Raw genomic sequence first — 18,112 nt, 5'->3', positions numbered from 1 at the left:
GGTGTCTCAGACCCCATTCCTGCATGTATTTACCTATGTACGTACAAGCGCCCCTCGCCTTCATGGCGGCGCTATACAAATACATTTGAATTTAAAAAAAAAAAAAAAGAAATGCCAGGCTGATGCCGGGATGCCGGGCTATTGTACGGCAAAGGCGGGCGAACTTGTTCGCACCTACTTCAACTATGTTTTACTTCTTTCGTCTCAGTTGCTGGGAGCCTTCGGCGCCTTCGGCATGCTTCCTATAGTGCCCAGCATGCGCTTCTTACCGCCCTCAACAGCCCGAACGTCTTCCGGGACGCCCGACCCAGCACGGCGTCACGCGGCTCGCTCTCGCTGTCGGCAATTCGTCCGCCGTGATCCGGATCGCCCTCCTTCTCTTCGCACGCTCCCTGGCGCTCCCTTTCCCGTCGTCGTCGGCTCCCTGCTCGTCGCTCCCCGCTTCTGCTCCTGCGCCGCCCCCCGCCCTCGCCTCGCGTGCTCCCTTCCCTGGCCCTTTTCTCGTCCGTCCTACCCCTCTACTCCTCTCAACGTATCCCTTGCGTTGATCTCTCTTTTCACCTCGCTCGCCATGCGCTGATCTCGTCGCCGCCATCAACATCCGTGTCACTACCGCCGTCGACGCTCACCATGCCTCAATTTACGGCCTCACGTTCATTTGCGATGCTCTCCCTTACGTCCCAGGTATTGGCCTTCCCCTCCGAACATCATATCGCTCGGTACGGGAGTCGTTAGGCCACGTCACGGGGGTATGGGATACATTTCCGTCGTCTAGGTGCGCCCCTCTCTGTTTCCCTTTTTCCTTCTCACCCGTCTTTCTCTGATGCAAGCTCCCTCCCCATCTTCATCGATGGTGGCAGTTTTGCTAGCGCATCGCTGCCACTGGCTCCGTGTTTCGAATGTGGGGCTTAGCAGGTGCATGGGGTATCTTGCTATCGTTCACGACGACGTTTTGGTGCATCTTCATTTTATTTATGTCTTTTTTCTTCCCTCTCTTCCCTTGTCTCTGTGCCGCTGAACAGGCTCCCTCACTCGTCACGACGACAGCCAGCCAGCTCTGTCAGCGAACCGTGGCCGGCCCGCTTTTTCTCCGGCAGCATGTGTTTACCACGTGCCGGTTCCTCGTCCATATCGCACCGTTCGTGTCCTTCCTCTTCCTCGCGTCCTTCCTCTTCCTTGCTCCGTCCCTCTACCACCATTTGTTCCTCTACTACCGCCTGTTCCATCTGACATGGACTTTCGCAGTCCCGCCGATGAACTCGCCGATGAGCTCGACCGCAATCTGAATGTCTCCCCCCGGTCCGACGCTCAGCTTCGTTCCCCTCGATTTGTACGTAGACGAGCAGACAACCGCGGTCGTAAGTTCCATTGTATTTTTCTTCCTTATTCTTGTCTCATGCTCACTTTCGCAGCCTCGATTCTCAATCCCACTGCTGGACACTTCGTCGTGTTCGGTGCTCGCAAGAATGGGTATTATTCCGACGAGTTGAGTATCACGCGCTTGATGGCTCGTTTATATCACTAATGTACGTTCAGGCGGAGCGCAGCTGCTGCTATCGACGGCATTGATAGAGCGTATTACGAGACGTTCTCGGACGCCCTCAGCGCTCTCAGCGCCACTTCGGCTGCTTCCAAGACCGGCGAGCTTGCGCTAGGCTACGACTACAGCCCCACCCAATCAGCATTGAACAACGCTAACGATTTCCCGGACTACTCGGCGCCCACCACCCCGCTTCCCGCTCGTGCCCCCTCTGCCCTTCCTCGTTCCCACAGCTTCGCTACAGCCAGCCATGCTTCTCTTTACGAGGACAACAGCCCGGATCCTTCTGTCCGGTCTTCGACTGCTCCATCCCCGCACATCCCACACGCCCATTCCCACTCGAAACCGTCTCTGCCTCATGCTCGCCCCGTGCCGACGATATCCGCCGGCACTTCCGCCGTACTTGCAGCCACCCAAAGCTCCGTCCCGTCGCCCACTCGTGCCACGTCATCCCCGTCTTCTTCGCAATCGATCACCGTCCAGGCCACATCCGGAGTAGGCATAACCTATCCGGCTCCGTTTGAGGGCCCACTTCCGACGGTTCCCAGGAAGATCCGCGTGTCGAAGAAGAACAAGCATTATTGCTACGCTGTGTGCATTGGTCGTCGCCCAGGACTTTATTATACATGGTGTGTTCCTCTTGTTTTGTTCTCAAAAGCATTTTTCTCATTTTCTCTCTGCTCGAAAGGCCGGAGACCTCTGCGCAAGTGGAAGGGATATCGGGTGGAGCGCAGAGAGGATTCCCTACGCGTGTCGAAGCGTTGGCACATTACCATTCCGAGGGCCGTATCGGCAAAGTCAAGATTGCGACCGAGTAGTGTTAAGCAACCTCGCGTACCTTACATTGTTCCGGATGGACGCGTGCTTTCATATTGCTTTCTTCATGTTTTGATATCTTTTGTCTGTTTTTGTGTATCTTTTCGTATTGCTTGTCTTTGTACGCTTTGTCCCTACGGTCTGCTCGCGGTTGCATGAGCTTGTTGGATCGGTTCTTTTCTGCCTGATGCATAGCCCTCTGGTGTTTGTTACTGCCAATATATCATTTACGTTTGATGTCTTCTTTCGTCTAAATAGCCGGTGTGCTATATTTGGTAACTGCCTGAAAAAGGTGCGGAGATGTTCAGAAGAATCAATTGCATGTACGTCTACCACGGCGAAGTGGCCTCTATTACGCTGAAAGAGGTCTATTGTACATGACGAGTCCGTATCCACAGGAGATTGGTTGCTGGCTGGTGTTTCATCTAGAATGATAATTCAAACAAAATCCTACGTTGTTGAACCGCCTCTCGAGAACCATCTATCGTTATGGCTCGAAAAAAAAGTAAGACCCAGGCCGTTCATCCCAACGACGTCGATGAAGAGCACACCGGCCGTGGTCGCAAGCCCTGGGTGAAGGGTGCTCTACTTGACCTCCTCCTCCCGCTTGTACCGGAATATCAGTACGAGATCACCGGTCGTCCGAAGAAAGAACGCGGTATTTGGTTCACCAACGTTACGAAGAAGGCGATGTCGAGTTGTGGATGGGGTTTGCTCGTTGATAAGTTGCTGAAGGCGGGAATAGCACTGCAGCCGAAGTCTGGTGAGTGGGTTTTTTTTTTACCTGCGTTCGGATCAAAGCACTTACTAGCAGTCACCGTGGATCGCGAACTTACAGAACCTCCGCAAGCCGGACCTACGCCTCCTCCCCCCACCCTTGACCTGTCCTTATCAGATACTACCACGCAGAATACGACCGATCAGCGTCCTCTTACATCCACTGCTGATTCCACTCCCGACGACGTGCCCGGCTTAACGAACGACGTACCGCCAAACCCACAGGGTCCTTCCGAGACACCTATGACTGGGCCCACTCCTCCTGCCTCGTCTTCATCTACACCCGCACCCTCCGGTACCAACGCCATCACGACATGTTCCGATGACGCGCCAGGTCTGGATGAAGAACCCGTCACCATCGAGGGCAGGCTCTACCTTCATGACGAGTATTATACCGGCCCTGGGAGTGATTATACGCCTCAGATCTTCAAGGCAGTGCGCGATGTACGTACCTTTCTGTCCATATCTGGGTGCCACACTGATACTTCGGGCCACAGCATATCATCGCCTGGTTCTGGTATCAAGGCCATAAGTTAAGCCTGACAGATTCGACGTCCGGTACAGTAATTACGAACACCTCCATCGCCTGCAACTTCAAAGCGCTACTCGAGCTGTTCCTCGAGCAGCCACGAAGGGCTCAACTGGTCCAATATTACGCGCGCGAGTATTGGGAGGAGCGGATCAAGGCCACCTTCGACAAAGAATGGGCGGTGACTTGTGCGGCAACAGTGGCGGCTGGTCGGGAGGAGCCTCAGGCCAGGGTGAATAATCGCATGGAGGTAGCACGGAGGCTGTTAGAGACGGAGACCGAGGGGTTTAAGAAGGAGATGCAGGCGGCGGTAGATAAGGAGCACGAGGAGTTGACGAGAGGGTATGAGGAGAGATTCGAAATAGCGCCAAGGGAGGGGAAGAGGCGTGAATGGTGAATGCGGATGATAGCTGCTACACACGAATATTAACTTAACATATGATCGTGTAGGAACCTTCAGGAGTCCTATCAGCTTCTGAAACCTATCGCAGACGTGCTATCCCTACGCTATGGATCCGTGGTAACGATTTTCATGGCTGCGCCACACGAGAAGGGCGAGATCGAGACACAGAGGTACGCACGACTGTGTAACTGTCCATAGAGCGCGCTAACGTTGTCTTCAGCGTCCATGCTGGTGAAACCAAGGAGTTCCTGCCGAAGAACTGGGATAAATTCGACCGGATGGGCCATGCGACGGCGAGAGATTCGTTTGCGTCGTTCGCCGCTCGATGTTTTGGTACGTTCGAGTTCAAGGCAACCTCGAGTGAAACTGACCATTAAACAAGGTGCCGAGGAAATGGACGAAAGAGTTCAAGGGCAACAAGAGTCTTTTGGCCGTGCAAATTTCCAGATGGAGCGATTAGATGACACGGTCACAGCAGCGCAGAATGGGAACAAGAACGAGGATGTCGATTTGAACATGGCGGAGGACAATGCGGTGCAGCAACCGGATCGGAACGCGTACTCAATCGGGGAAGAAGACCTCCCTTCGGACCGGCCCGCTAGATCCGCCACTGCCACAGCGTTGATCGTCGACGCGTCCACCACTCCAGTTCCACCTCTAACTCCTCCATTTCCTGGTCCTCCCGCCCCTAATCCTGCCCCTGCTCTAGCATCTGACATCGACGCAGCTCCTGCACCTAGCGAGACATCTACTCCGGGATTCCCTGTGCTTGCTCGTACATCTGAAACTGATTTCGCCGTCGAGGTCCCTTGTCGTTTGCCTTCGTCTCCTCAACCAGGTGTCCTCGCCCTCGACCCCAAGGCAATCCTTCCATCTTATGAACCGGAACCAGACCCTCCAGTACCTCCCCGTTTGCCTTCTCCTTCTCTCATAGCTCATGAAGGGGATCCCGTTGCTCCACAGCGAGCCGTAGACGAGGCTGAGGTAAGTCGATTTCTCCCTTACTTCGTCAGGTTTGTATCTTCATCCTTGCTGTCTAACTGATCACACCAATAAGCAGGCATTCGACACACGCCCTGCGTCACCCTCTGTATCACGTATTGCTTCCTCGACGACTCCGTTCAGCGCACATGTCTCCGACAACGATGCCTCCACCCCCACAACTGTCGATTCACTTCCGCCCGCGGCCATTGACACCGCTGTTGTATCGACCGTCCAGAATCCAGTGGAATTCGAGCCATATCTCAGCACCCCTCTCCCTTCCGCTCGACAATCTGCCGTTACTACCAGCTACGAGCCCATTGCTCCCGACGCGTCCGATGCAGAGTCGCCCCGCAAAGCCAGGCCTATATTCGACTTCTCGACAGTTGCGAACCCTCAGGACCGAGGGTGGCTACAGAAGGGCTTCAAGCATCTGAGGGAGGCTAAACTAGGACCGCTGTGGGATGGGGTGGTTGATGCGTTCTATGAGCATGAGGAGTTGATGGAATTCGAGGTATGTTCGCATTACCTGATCCACTTACCGTCGTCACTGACCATAATATCCCTTCGCATCTCCTCCACTGGATAGTTCTTCGCCATCAAGTTCCTTCCGAAGGGTACTCGCCCGCATATGATATCCGACTGGATACAATCCGCCCGTCCTGTCAGTCAGGGCATCGCCTTCAAGGAGATCAACAATATCTCCGCCTTCGAGACTCAGTTCTGCTCTTGGTGGTGGAACGCGCAGCCCCCGGGACGTACAAGGAATGAGGACGGGTGGCCCGTGCAGAACGACAGCGCGCAGGTAGACTGGGAGAAGGCCAGGTACTCCGGGGTCAACGGATTGTGGAGTATCATGGTGGCGTTGTGCTGGTGGGGGCTCTATTTTCCCTCGGCAGATGAGCGTGAGGGTAGCGACTGGAAGACTGCTGTCTACGATGTGCGGTATGTTCTGTGGCGTTTACTCGAGACCGCCCCGAAGGCTCTTCTCGAAGACGGCTCCACCGCTTCAGACTCCCCGATCTCAACACGGTCAAAGAACGCGCGCGGCGCCGATAGTGCTGAGTCCAGTGAGCGAGGGAACCCTTCTAGTCGGAAGGTGGCCGTTTCGCAGGAGGGTTTGAGTGTACCCACGCTCAAGCGTAAGATCGCCCAGACAGAAGGCGAGGGTGGCGAGTCAAGTGACCGCCGTTTGCGCAAACGGTGGGTTATTTCTTTACTTCTAGTTTGCATTGCACTGATTCCTTCATTCAGTACCAAGTAGTGAGTGTTGCTTGCTTCACCACCCGTCACCTTGGCGCCTGCGCCCCTCGTCGCGTCCTATGCGTTTTTTTCCCCGTTGCTCTGTTTGGTCTTATTTTCTCTTTCCATACGTCCCGTACCCCGCTTTGTCCACGTACATTCTCATACACTAATGTTTTTGCGTACGCGTTCGTTCCACCCGCGGGTCTTCGCGTACGCGTTCGTTCCACCCGCGGGTCTTCGCGTACACGTACATGCCACCGCAAGGCTTCCGCGTACATGTACGTGACACTGTTGGGCCTCGGTTAATAAGTCCCAAACAAAACCAAATAGAAGCTCGCCCATAGATGAGGTTCCTGGCCTTCCGAATGCGAAATTCCGCTCCGTAGAGCGCCTCTATGGATCTCTCTTCCCCCTCAAGGTCAGAGGAAACCACCCTCGTCGACTCCGAGAGCGACTACGACGGCTCCTACGACGCCTCGATACCGTCCAGCCCCGAGCCTGACGACGACCTGCCAGACCGTCCACACGCAGTGATTAACACGTTCAGGGCGACGTTACCGTACCGTTCGCCCTCTCCGCTCACCCCTCTCCCTTCTCCGCCGCTCAAGCCGTACCGTTCGCCCTCTCCACTCGCCCTCCTCTCCTCCACGTCACTGGACCTGAGCAGGCCACCATCTCCGCTCACTCCGCTCCCTTCTGCGACCCTTGCGCCACCGCGTTCTCCGTCCCCGCTGCACCTGAACCATCTTCCATATTCTCGTACGAATCCGTCCCAGGGGCCCACCATTAATCCCTTCAATACGATCAATAGGCTGACTACGCAATCCCGTCCCGGCATTCACATTACGTTCGATCCCCCGCGAAATGGTATGCGAAACATGAATGTCGCCGAATGGAGGCCAGTGAGTTTCTTGGACTGTAAGTGAAAGATCCTGCATACATTCATTCGCATAGCGTCTCATCCAACTTTGTACACACCAGCTCTCGATCCTGATGGCGAGCCTCTGAGCCGTTGCCCGCCGACTCCCAACCCCAACCCCCATCCTGGCTACTTTCTTTATCGTGCGCGCTCCAGCCCCTGCCCCGTCCACGTCGGTCATTATATCATCAGTCAGTAAGTTCCTATTGTACTACTCTTTGTCGCTACTGACCATGGGTGTGTGAAGACCGTCTCACAGCCTTTTACCGGATTCGCCGGGACATGTATCGAGAGAGGCTCGACCGCCTACGACCGCTCGATCTTCTCTCCGAAGAAGAACGTCGAGACCTGGAGCTCTTGTTGCCGTGCAACCTCTGCTCGTTTACCGGTAACCTCGATTTACCCATGTAATGAGTGGCGAGCAGGTACGTTGTTTTTTTCTTCCGCTCTATCTCTGCTTACAGCTTTACCCCTCCACGCAGGTATCCTCTTCCCCCCTCTCATGGCTGTCGGTTTAGTTTCTTTTCTCTTTGGACGCGTTCGCGATCTCCGTGTTCGTTCTCGCTGTGATGTTGCTGCTCTTTTTTTTGCTCGTTTGTTCGTTTGTGGCTGCTTTCCGGTGTTTTCGTTCTGTTTATATTTTGCTTCGTCGCTCGTCTTCATGTACATCTGTTATCCTTGCATGACTGGAATAAAATGACTGCTTTGCTCGGTCCTATGTGCGAGAACGTCTACGCCGAGGCGCGGGTAATGTGACGTCGGTTCGGGATGATGCAAACAATTTGATTGCAGATCTGAGTGAGATCAGTGGATTTGAGTTTGATTGCCTGCGCGGATCGATTACTGGGTATAGTCTGAGTCCGATGTGTGTAGAATAAGCCCTTGTAGTCTACTTGGCAAAACCTTGCGATTTATCGTGAGGTCGTGGGTTCAATTCCCGCCATGGGTAAAGACCAAACGTGCTAATGGATGGATCCCTCCATGGCGTTGCGTTCCATCCATTAGCCCGCGATGTCTTTTTTATTTTTTTAATAGACTCATGTTTCTTTTCTTTCTATTCCCTCTATTGCTCTCAAGCTCATTTTATTTCTCTATGACAGGTCGGTATTATCTACTATACATCTATTGCGAGGGCCAGTTTGACGCGCCAAGTCCGCGCGCCACTCTACCACTTCGAGTCGGGCCACAGACCACCTGTCGACTTTCATCGTACTTGTTTACCAGTATTCCGTCCTCCATAAATCTCGCAAATATTTAGGAGACATGTTGAGGTGAGCCCCAATTCGGAATCCAAAAGTTTTTGGTGAGTGTCTAAATGAGTCGAAAGAACGTGTAGGAGCGGTCGTTCAAAACTGAGTGTGTATATTGCACTTTCTCCGTCTTCATGGCTGGATCTGACATATACCACTTCCCTCACCCCGACGCATACATAAATTTATATTTGGGTTCGGGCTCGTATTTAAGTAGTCTTCCCGCTTTTGTTTTATTTTTTAGGCTTTGATCTACGGTGCGTAGGCTGTCAACAATGGGAACCAACCACTCAAGTAAGCCCGCCGCAACTCGACTCTTTCCACTTGGGTTGGTTCTTCTTACACTTACCACGACCACCATCGTCAATTTCCTCGCCGCTCGATCCATTGCTCTTATGGCTATACCTCCTGTGGCTTCGAAAAGGTGTGTTTCTCGTGGTGCTTATACCGTGCGATTCTAAATCATCTTTCCAGTTCCCTACCCATGCCTCGCGGTAAGCGTCGCAGTATTCTGAAATCAAGTCTGGGCCGACGCAGGATCGGGCAGAAGGAGCGCGAACAAATAACAACCCAGGCAAACCGTATCATTGAAGGAACTAGAGGGTGCGCTGTACCTGTTTTATGTTCTGACCTTCTCGGCGTGTTCTGTCACGTCTTGTTCCGCATCTTGGGCAAATACTGACATATACCTTTTCGTTCTTTCAGCTCATATTTTACCCCAATCGCACTCAAATTCTTTGAGGAGAAGGATCCCGCGCGGGACCGTGAGGCACGCATGTACGAAAACATGTGCTGGGAGATGGTGTCCAAGTCTCTCTATGACATATTCCAGAAGACGAAGGCGGCGGGGCGCCAGGCAGCCTGCGACGAGTACGAGCGAGAGCTAAGGGCCCAACTGGACGAGGAGATCAAGGACGCCCACGAAGCCATTGCTGCTGAGGAACCTCGTTCAGCGATGCTAGCCGTGGTCAAGCATCGTCACCGACGGTATGTTGCAGGGCATCACCAGATGTTGCAGCTGATGCAGCAAGGCGAACAGGCGATCCAGGCGGCCATGGAGGATAATATTATCATCTTCGAGGGACATAGGTATGATCTACCCACCCGCTTTTCTGTTCATTCAAGAAATCTTACTGCTGGCTGTCGTAGGGTGAACCGGTTCGAGTTTCGTAAAGTGTATGGGTGGTAGTAAGGCTCCAGAGCTATCTGTGCGGGCGTCGGTTTGATTTGGGGCACACGGAGGGGATATTTACGGTTTGTATATACATGAACCAGTCAATACAAACCCTTCACCATGAGCTGTAGCACTATTCTTTTGTTCTGCCTTCGTTTCGGTGTGTGGCGTACGAGTGGCACCACACAGCTCGGCCGGACGCGGTCGGACTTCGATCGCGGCAACGGAGGTATAAGGTAACGGTTGATAGTTTCAGGTTGGGACGTGTTTCCACCTCGTCGCCGCTGCCTTCAACGTGTTGGAGGATACAGGTACGTGTCTTTTCGCGTTTACACTTACTCTACCTTTTTTTCTTTCATTTTCATTCGACCTGTGGAATAAACTCCCCGACCGAAGCTTTGCCAGAGTAGGACACGGCTCTCCTAGCTGAGGTAGGGGTCTTTCCACAGGCATTTTCTCTCTCTCTTTTATCTTTCCACCTCCCCGCCCATGATGCACAATTCTGACTTCCTCAAAGCTCACTAGCTCCATATCTGGCCTACAGATATTACGGCCATGGAGCGCGTAGTGAGTATCCCATTACTGGCACTATGGCTGTTTGCTGACGCGCAACTTAGACGCGCTCTCTGAAGGTCTTCTCACCATTTCCTACGGTTATCCACCGAGCTGTCAGTGTTGCGTGTAGCTTTAGTCTCCGCGCCTCGCTCAAGGTTGCCGCAGAAGTCGCTGAAACTGAGCCCGACGACCACATTGCGGGCCCTGTGGATTTAAAAACTCCCCAGTCGATCTTCACCCCTTCACCCACCTCCCCATCCCCAAATGTCACCCGCGCTCGCTCTGCATCGGCTCCCATTGGCATGGCCTCCCTTCCCATCCTCGGCTCCTTCATTCGAATGTGGGGCTCAAGCCAGAACCCTGTGCCGCCGTCCGCCTCGACTTCATATTCTACGCCACAGCCGGACCCATCCTCATTCTCGGAATTGGCCACGGATTTGTCGAGCTCCAAACCCACCTTTGCAGCCTCCACGCCAACCCCATCGCCCCAGCGGAGGCAGAAGCCTCGAAACTCGCGCACACACAAGAAACGAGAACGCCAACGTATCGCAGCGGAAGCTTTGGCACAGCAGGAACTAGCTGTGAGCCGGCGACGCGTCGCTCTCACTTTCCGTCGCGGCATCGTCGACAAACACGGCGAGGTCAAGAATAAGGCCGTGTTGAAGCGTTTTTCTGCCCCGCGCATGGCTCATGCGGTTGGTGCGTGGATTGGCTCCCGTGCGCTGGATGTCTTTAAGCTGGCTGGATGGACCGTGGTGCAGCTTATCGTGTGGCAGGGTTTCGGTTTGGTACAGTGGGACGGCGCGTAAGTGAACTCCATTTGTCTGACAGTTCGTTCTTTAATTGAATGGATTTCCTACCTTACCAGCGAAAGCTTCGTCTTGGTGGATGCCGAAGATAACATCCTCGCCCAGTGTGTTGGTCGTATGCCGGGCTGGGAGATCGTCAACATCGAGGCTTGCAAGGCCATGGACAACGCACACATGAATATGAAGACTCCTCAGCGGCCTGAGGAAGGTCGGCGTGGTATTTTTCCGACGTTGTTCACTGGGTATTCATTCGGTGGCGGCCAGGAGGTGCGTCCAGCCCACCTACTGCTTTATTTATCAATACTAATGTCCGTTTTACTGGTTCTCTTAGACTCCCACAATGTTCGACATGAAGTCCCAGGCGAATGCCAAGGCAGCTGAGGACTTATGTAGCAACCCGTGGATTCGTCACATAGCGCAGTGGGGGAGCGGTGAGTCTTTTTTCTAACAAACGCTGCGTATGTTTTAATAGACATTTTGCAGCGGCGTATGCCTTTGCCTGTCCGAAAGCCTTCCGCGCCATCGACGACGCTCTTCTCGCGCTCGAGAAGAACGACAGTTCCCTCAAGCGCCCCTTTCTCCGCAGTCTATGGCCCGCAGTCACCTTCAACTTGGGCCGCTCCGTCTTCACCCGCATCCACCGCGACTTCAACAACCTCGTCTGGTCAATGTGCGCCATATACGCCCTCGGCGACTATGACCCAAAGAAAGGCGGCCATCTGATCCTCTGGGATTGGAAGCTGGTGGTCGAGTTTCCTCCAGGCTGCGCCATCCTGATTCCATCTGCGGCGGTTGCACATGGGAATATCGCGGTACGGCCTTGGGAGATACGCAAGTCTTTCACGCAATATTGTCCTGGAGGTCTCATGCGGTGGTTCCGTTACGGATGTAGGACGGAGGAGAATTTTGAAAAACAGGACTATGCGGGGTGGAAAGCGATGAAGGCATCGGCAGAACAGCGGTGGGTGGAGGCTTGCTCCATGTTTTCTACCATCGCTGGTCTGCGAAAGGACATTATCGAGCACTTACGGTTTGCGGACGAAGGAGGAGCGGAGTCTGTGGATGAGAATCCGGGAATCGCGATGGTATAGAGGGTGGCGGCGTTGATTTTTACTTATACCTTTCCAGCAAATAGTTCGCCATGTTGTCTCTTACGTTAGTCTACTTACGGTAATCTTCATGATACTTTTGACTCAGTATGGCCAAGCCGGCGTGCTACGCTCGAAAGACAAAGACAATACCCAATTTGTGTGGCCCAAGTGCTGTACAGCGAAAAATATACAAGTCGTGAATCACATGAAAGAACATAGGCACGTGTACGACGCGCCTTGCTTTGTTGATCTCGACTGCCTTGTCTGTGCCACATTGCTGCGGCCACACTTCACGACCTCACCCCCTACCCTCAGACCTCACCCCTTGCCATCAGTGTCTTCAGGACTCCCACAGACGGTACCCTTTGCCCTCATGGCCGCCATAGACCTTGCCCTTTGCCCCCAGTCTTCTCAGTCCTCGCGCAGAATGCACCTTTGCCCTCAGTCATTTAAAGACTCCCATAGACCTCGCCTCTTTCCCTCAGTCTCTCCATGACTACCACGACATGCAGCGAGCGAAGAAATCACGAAAAAACGCACTCGTACCTCCACCACGACAAGGTAATGCGTCGGGGGTATCATTCGGAACTTCCACGGATCAACGGCGACTACATTGGAATAGAGAAGACATCAGCGTTCAGGCAGCCACTCCGCAGGCTTCGAACTCCACATCTTTACCTTCAACCCCTCCTCCCGCAGAGCTATCCGATATCGATGACAACTTTTTCTCGAGGCAAGTAGAGTACGAAGACCCGTGCGTTGACGATCAAGATGTTGATGCGGAGGGAGATGACCAGGACGGAGGGCATAGAGTGTACATCGACCCCAGGGATGTACGCAAGGAAAAGTACGCTGCCTCGGTATGTGTCGATTATCCCTTTCACAGGCCGAAACTGAAATAATCCCCAGGATAATCCACTGCGCACTTGGCTACCTCACCGCTCCGAATACCTGGACGAGTTCGTGCGGTTCGAAGGCCGGAGCTATTGGAGAGACCAGCAGTATTGTCCCTCGTGTGACAAGGGGCTCCCAATAATCCGGTGCGATGACTGCCATGGTCGTCAGTTGGTCTGCGAGGATTGTGCGGTGGCACAACACCACCGAAGCCCTTTCCATCGTATCAAGGTACGTGTATCGGGTATCCTTCTCCTTCACTTTTCTAAAGTGCTATATAACTCGTTCCAGAGATGGAACAGTCGGTACTTCGAACCTGAGTCGCTCGCTAACCTCAAGCTGTGCGTCCCTTTGGGGCCACACTGCCCTGAGAAGCCCTGCGCCTCCGCCGACATTCAGACATTTACGATCATTCACACTAACGGGATCCACACCATCAAAATCGCCTTCTGTCGCTGCGAGTCCACCGCCACTCCTCGCCGAGTGCAGCTTCTTCGGGCGGGGATTTTCCCGGCAACCATCATCGATCCACAAACTGGTGCCACATTCGAGGCCATGCGCCTCTTCCACACACTCTCACTTCAAAGTAAGCTCACGGGATACGACTTCATCCATGGGCTCGAGCTCTTGACGGACAACACTGGGGTTCTTTCTACACCTGTGAGCCTTACCCTCTTCTGAGAATCCACCGAAACAAGCTGACGGCTGCTCTATAGTTTCGCCTACCGTCTTTCATGATCATGGTGCGAGAGTGGCGCCACCTGAAGATAGTAAAGCGGGCAGGACGAGCCCACGACTCCGAGGGAATCGCAGGAACAGGTCTGGGGGAGCTCGCCGTTCAATGTCCGGCGTGTCCTCAGCCGGATCGAAATCTTCCAAGCGGGTGGGATACAGTGCCCGAAGGCGATCAGTGAGTATTCAAGTTTCGTTTGATAGTGATTGTACTGACGCCCTTCAGTTGGTTATATCGCCTTATCCTCGCGATGGATGCAAACTTTCGCCTCAAGAACCGCCTTCGGTCGAATAGCAAAGCTGATCCAGGCCTCGGCACGGGGTGGGCCTATTTCGTTCCTGAGGAGGCCTACCGGGAGCATATCCTGAAATACGTCACGCAAGAGGAGGTACGATTATTTACCTACCTTTTCAGCGATGTCTCTCGTCGGCTATAACTCAAATGCCGCCGTAGATTAGTACTTGTTCCGGATTCTCAGCTCTCTCGAATGCAAATCAAAAGAACGCCCGCGGCCTTCGTTCCACAGGAGTTGGTGCATGTGTGTGTGCACGCCACACATTTTGGCGGGCAACTGGTATGGGCGACTTGCAGAAAGGCGAGCGGTGAGTCATAACACACGACCGCTACCGCGATTTATGATGCTGATTACCACCGTAGGTACTGCAACATGGACTTTATGTACCTTTCGAGCATCAGAGGTACTCTGGTCCTCAGAATTCTCCTCAGCTACGACGTCATTTGCCAGTGGAAGGTGAAGTTCTGGACTGAGCGCCTTCCCCAAATGCCCGAAAACCTGAGGCCGACCATTCCGAAGGAAGCCGTGGACCTGGCCGTTCCAAAATTCCATCTCGTCGGCCATGAATCAGCTTGCCACCCGCCACATAGTTTGAGCTTCAAGGTCGGCGCTGGCCAAACCGATGGTGAAGGAATTGAGAGAAATTGGGCCGTGATAAATGGTGTGGCGACAAGCACACGGGAGATGGGAGCTGGCGCGCGACACGACACGATAGACGACCATTGCGGCCACGCAAACTGGCGCAAGCTAGTAGGACTAGGTATGTGAAGTCCACTGCTGCTGAGTATCCAACTAATAAACTATTACATGTAGTTGATCTCTTCGAGCGTCGCTTGCAGACCGCTCTTGAAGAGGCGCACAACCACATCGGCATATATGAGGAATTTACGGAAGATTTGATGAAGCATCACCTCGACCAACTTCAGGAGTGGCGAGCGACGATTCGTACGTATGAAAGCGGTAGTTCTGGCATGAAGAGTCCCTACACGGTTGAAGGAGAAAGTACAACTTCAATGTTTCGTTCCAGCGTGAGATGGTCAAACTAATCGACTTGATTTGATAGATGTCACCATTGCGATAATCACAAGGCGACTGGCTGAAGAAGAAGCGGAGCAGGTACGACTCCAACACAACATTATACCTGGACGCAGTGCCTTTCTACTTGAAGGAATCGCGATTGAGAACGCCCAGTGAGTGATATCCATGGACCTGCACCTACAATAGAATATTCACCGCGGTATATAGACGCGATGTTTCCCATCGAAGCAAGAAAGCCGCCTCAGACCACCAGAAGACAGCGCTGCAGGAGTTGCGTACCCACTTACTCCGTCGAATCCAGTGATTCCGTCTCGAGCAAGATATTCACATGCCACGTGTCGCCTCGATCATCATACCAGAGGATACTCCATCAGCCGATAACGAGAATTCACGAACGCCAGAGACCATACGCCTTTACATGCCGTCCGACATCCAAGAGGACCTCCGTAGCACGTACTGCGACACCTTGCTCGCCCAAATGGAAGCCGACCTGCGGTACGCGTGCGCTACCGAAGGTTTACAAGACCTACGCCGCCAATTACACTTACGCGTCTATATGGTTAAGCTGAAGATTCACAACGTCACTGGACAGAAAGGGAACACGAGGGCCCGAGGATTGCAGGAGACGATTGAGGTGAAGGTTTCGGATGCGGCGGCAAGGTACAGGACAGCCCGAAAGGCATTCATCGCGTTGAAGGGCAACGATGGGCCATGGAAGCACAAGATGCGGGAGTTGAAGGCTGGCGATGTGGTAGGATTGGGTGAGAGTGCTCAGCGGGAGCTGTTGAGGCGTGAGGACGAGGCGATACGGATGCGCGCCCAGGCCAACAGGTCATCTTCAACAAATGAGGCTATACCGTCCGATTCGACGAGTCAACCGACCCCCACCCCCGCGTCGACTACTGACTCCAACGCCGACGCCATCCTCGACGACGTACCGGCCGGCCCATCACGTACAAATGCAACTGTGTCTGGCGAAAGTCGGCGTACAGTGTCGTGGATATGGACCGTCGGTGGTTTGGAATACGAAGGGGCAAACGGGGAAGGGGGAGTGGCGGAACAAGAGGAAGGCCAAGCGCTGAGCACGGAGATGAATCACGGTCAGTTTTCCTAGTCTTTGTTTTGGGTAGTTGTCCTAAGAACGACGTTGCCATGTTTTCTAGGTGTTCGTGTGGAATGGCTGAAGGCTCGAGCCCGAGCTCAGAGGTGGGAGGAGGAGGTGAGGTTGCTACGAGAAGAGATGCGGCGAACTCTCGCCACATTTAGCTGGCAGGCTACGTGGTGGGATAGAAAGGCCCTCTACAAGGTTCCGGACGATGTTCAGTCGGAGGGGCTGCAGGCGTACGCCTGGGAGCATTCTGACATGTTCCGTGCGCTCGAGCGTGTGTTTCGGTCTCGGTGGTTGTCAGTGCGCGAGCGTGCCGATACGTTCCTTTCTCGAGAGAGCGTACTCGATGGGAAGTAAACGGTGAGTTGGTTTGTACCTCTTCTTTCTTTGCTGTATCACCCGGTCGATTTAATGTTTAGTTACGTTGTTTTTCTGTATATTTCTTTTCGTCGATGTGGCACGTGTGTTGTGATCGGCGGGTTCGACATCGGACACATGAGCAAAGGAAAATGATGCCATTGCCGAGGTATAAGAGTGCAGTACATGCTTGAGATTGTATGTGAAGGGAGAAGGACAAAGGACGGGATGGTGACGTGGCACGGGGCTCGAGGGTGAAGTGGCAGGCAAGTACGAATGAGAAGACGATGACGTGGGAGAGCTCGAGGGTGATGTGAAGCGTATGTGCACGCAAAAAGATCGCGTCGTAGTAGAACGGCCCAAGAATGACAAAAGAAGCGGGAAAAAAGGTACTGTACGCAAGGGAAATATACAGAAGTGTGGCGTGGCGAGGCCGCACGGCGATGGCAGGCTTACAAGAACCAAGCGTCGCAGAGGTGGGGAAGGAGATGGCCGTAGACCGTTGAAACTGGGTATAGCGATGGTAGAGGCACAGAGGCCACGTCAGCAACAATAGATGAATGAACGGGTTGATACACGCACCTGACATTCAGAAACTCGCCACGATATCCCGCCCAATGTCCAGACACCTCTCGACAACCTTTGAAACGACGAGTGAGGGGAAACCCTTTTGATTTGGGGCGGTGGACAGGAAGGACGACGACCGAGTGCAGGCGTGATCGGTAACGAATGGGAATGAGGTGGCGCCGAGGGCGGATTGAATGTGAAGGGCTGCGTGCTACTCCTGACGATGACGAGCGCGATGGCGGCGTCAGGCAGAGCGCAACGGCGGCGACGGATAGAGCGCGGTGACGATCTAGAATGTCGACGGAGGCTGAATGCGTGGGGGTCCCCGATGATGGCGGCCGCACTATTAGAGAGGTAGACACGTACACAAGAGAGTAGCTTTATTGAAAGACACAGTCCTGAGTATAAAAAGAGAAATAAAGAAAGGAGCACGGAGGGCGTGGCCAGCAGCGGCAGGCATGGCAGCGGCGGGTGTGGCAGCGGCGGGCGGAGGGAAGCGCCAGGCAGCGCATGCGCGTGCAATGTCCCGAAAAGGAATGTCGGGGCGGGGCGCAGTGTACGACGAGCGCGAGAGGAGGAGCGTCCCTGGACGTCCCGGGGCATCCGAAGCATTCCGGAAGGGTGCTAGGGGCGTCGAAAGCCATATGGGCCATTTATAAAGGTATGCATTCCCTCAGGTAGGACTGGAACCTTTGTAAATAATCCATTCCTTACTAGCGGGCACATTTATAATTCTCTTACATGTACGCCTGCTCTCACAAGGACCACAGGTCTTCGCATGGTCCCGTTCATCATGTGCGCCGCCGCACTTCCAACACCTCTTCGTCATTGAGCGGCACAGGTGGGTCCGATGACCCCAGCGGAGGCAGATAGAGCACTGGGGAGTCGGAGGCTTCGAGTCGAGGGCCTTGGCGGCGTGGCAGAGTTCGCCGTTAAGGTAGATGGGGGTAGACATGACACGTTTGAAAGTGCGTGATGTGGCGTTGTCGTTGAACTCGACGAAGTACATGCCATACTTGGCGGAGGACTTC

The 18,112-nt window shown here is 53.9% G+C and overlaps 7 protein-coding genes and 1 pseudogene across 8 annotated transcripts; all 8 read left to right on the top strand.

Annotated features, from left to right (window-relative positions):
- Positions 1-130: 130 nt before the first annotated feature.
- Positions 131-580, top strand: STEHIDRAFT_163420 (uncharacterized protein; the record flags this gene model as incomplete). Its single annotated transcript, XM_007311093.1, has 1 exon — positions 131-580. The coding sequence occupies one exon, from the start codon at positions 131-133 to the stop codon at positions 578-580; it is 450 nt and encodes a 149-aa protein (XP_007311155.1).
- Positions 581-630: 50 nt separating this feature from the next.
- On the top strand, positions 631-2,358 carry STEHIDRAFT_163419 (uncharacterized protein; the record flags this gene model as incomplete). The annotated part of the gene is made up of 5 exons (XM_007311092.1): positions 631-719; positions 1,246-1,358; positions 1,413-1,470; positions 1,537-2,169; positions 2,229-2,358. The coding sequence occupies 5 exons, from the start codon at positions 631-633 to the stop codon at positions 2,356-2,358; spliced, it is 1,023 nt and encodes a 340-aa protein (XP_007311154.1).
- Positions 2,359-2,845: 487 nt separating this feature from the next.
- Positions 2,846-6,310, top strand: STEHIDRAFT_163418 (uncharacterized protein; the record flags this gene model as incomplete). Its single annotated transcript, XM_007311091.1, has 9 exons — positions 2,846-3,119; positions 3,171-3,577; positions 3,631-4,055; positions 4,113-4,235; positions 4,286-4,398; positions 4,448-5,049; positions 5,126-5,560; positions 5,636-6,249; positions 6,301-6,310. 9 exons carry the CDS (start codon positions 2,846-2,848, stop codon positions 6,308-6,310), a joined length of 3,003 nt encoding a protein of 1,000 aa, XP_007311153.1.
- A 376-nt stretch (positions 6,311-6,686) lies between these two features.
- On the top strand, positions 6,687-7,621 carry STEHIDRAFT_163417 (uncharacterized protein; the record flags this gene model as incomplete). Its single annotated transcript, XM_007311090.1, has 3 exons — positions 6,687-7,209; positions 7,273-7,401; positions 7,458-7,621. 3 exons carry the CDS (start codon positions 6,687-6,689, stop codon positions 7,619-7,621), a joined length of 816 nt encoding a protein of 271 aa, XP_007311152.1.
- A 467-nt stretch (positions 7,622-8,088) lies between these two features.
- On the top strand, positions 8,089-8,159 carry STEHIDRAFT_t318 (annotated as a pseudogene). The gene has a single exon. The product of its transcript is annotated as a tRNA-OTHER (tRNA).
- A 3,414-nt stretch (positions 8,160-11,573) lies between these two features.
- Positions 11,574-12,089, top strand: STEHIDRAFT_69037 (uncharacterized protein; the record flags this gene model as incomplete). Its single annotated transcript, XM_007310995.1, has 1 exon — positions 11,574-12,089. A coding segment is annotated over one exon (516 nt), but the record flags the coding sequence as incomplete, so codon positions are not given.
- Positions 12,090-13,025: 936 nt separating this feature from the next.
- STEHIDRAFT_69023 (uncharacterized protein) lies at positions 13,026-14,779 on the top strand (the record flags this gene model as incomplete). The annotated part of the gene is made up of 6 exons (XM_007310988.1): positions 13,026-13,214; positions 13,275-13,643; positions 13,700-13,893; positions 13,942-14,104; positions 14,170-14,318; positions 14,374-14,779. Coding segments are annotated over 6 exons (1,470 nt in total), but the record flags the coding sequence as incomplete, so codon positions are not given.
- Positions 14,780-15,449: 670 nt separating this feature from the next.
- Positions 15,450-15,905, top strand: STEHIDRAFT_32625 (uncharacterized protein; the record flags this gene model as incomplete). The annotated part of the gene is made up of 1 exon (XM_007310968.1): positions 15,450-15,905. A coding segment is annotated over one exon (456 nt), but the record flags the coding sequence as incomplete, so codon positions are not given.
- Between the last annotated feature and the right edge of the window lie 2,207 nt (positions 15,906-18,112).

The sequence above is a fragment of the Stereum hirsutum genome (assembly GCF_000264905.1).
Source record: "Stereum hirsutum FP-91666 SS1 unplaced genomic scaffold STEHIscaffold_23, whole genome shotgun sequence".
Classification (NCBI taxonomy): domain Eukaryota; kingdom Fungi; phylum Basidiomycota; class Agaricomycetes; order Russulales; family Stereaceae; genus Stereum; species Stereum hirsutum.
This window is presented reverse-complemented; position numbering and strand designations above follow the sequence as displayed.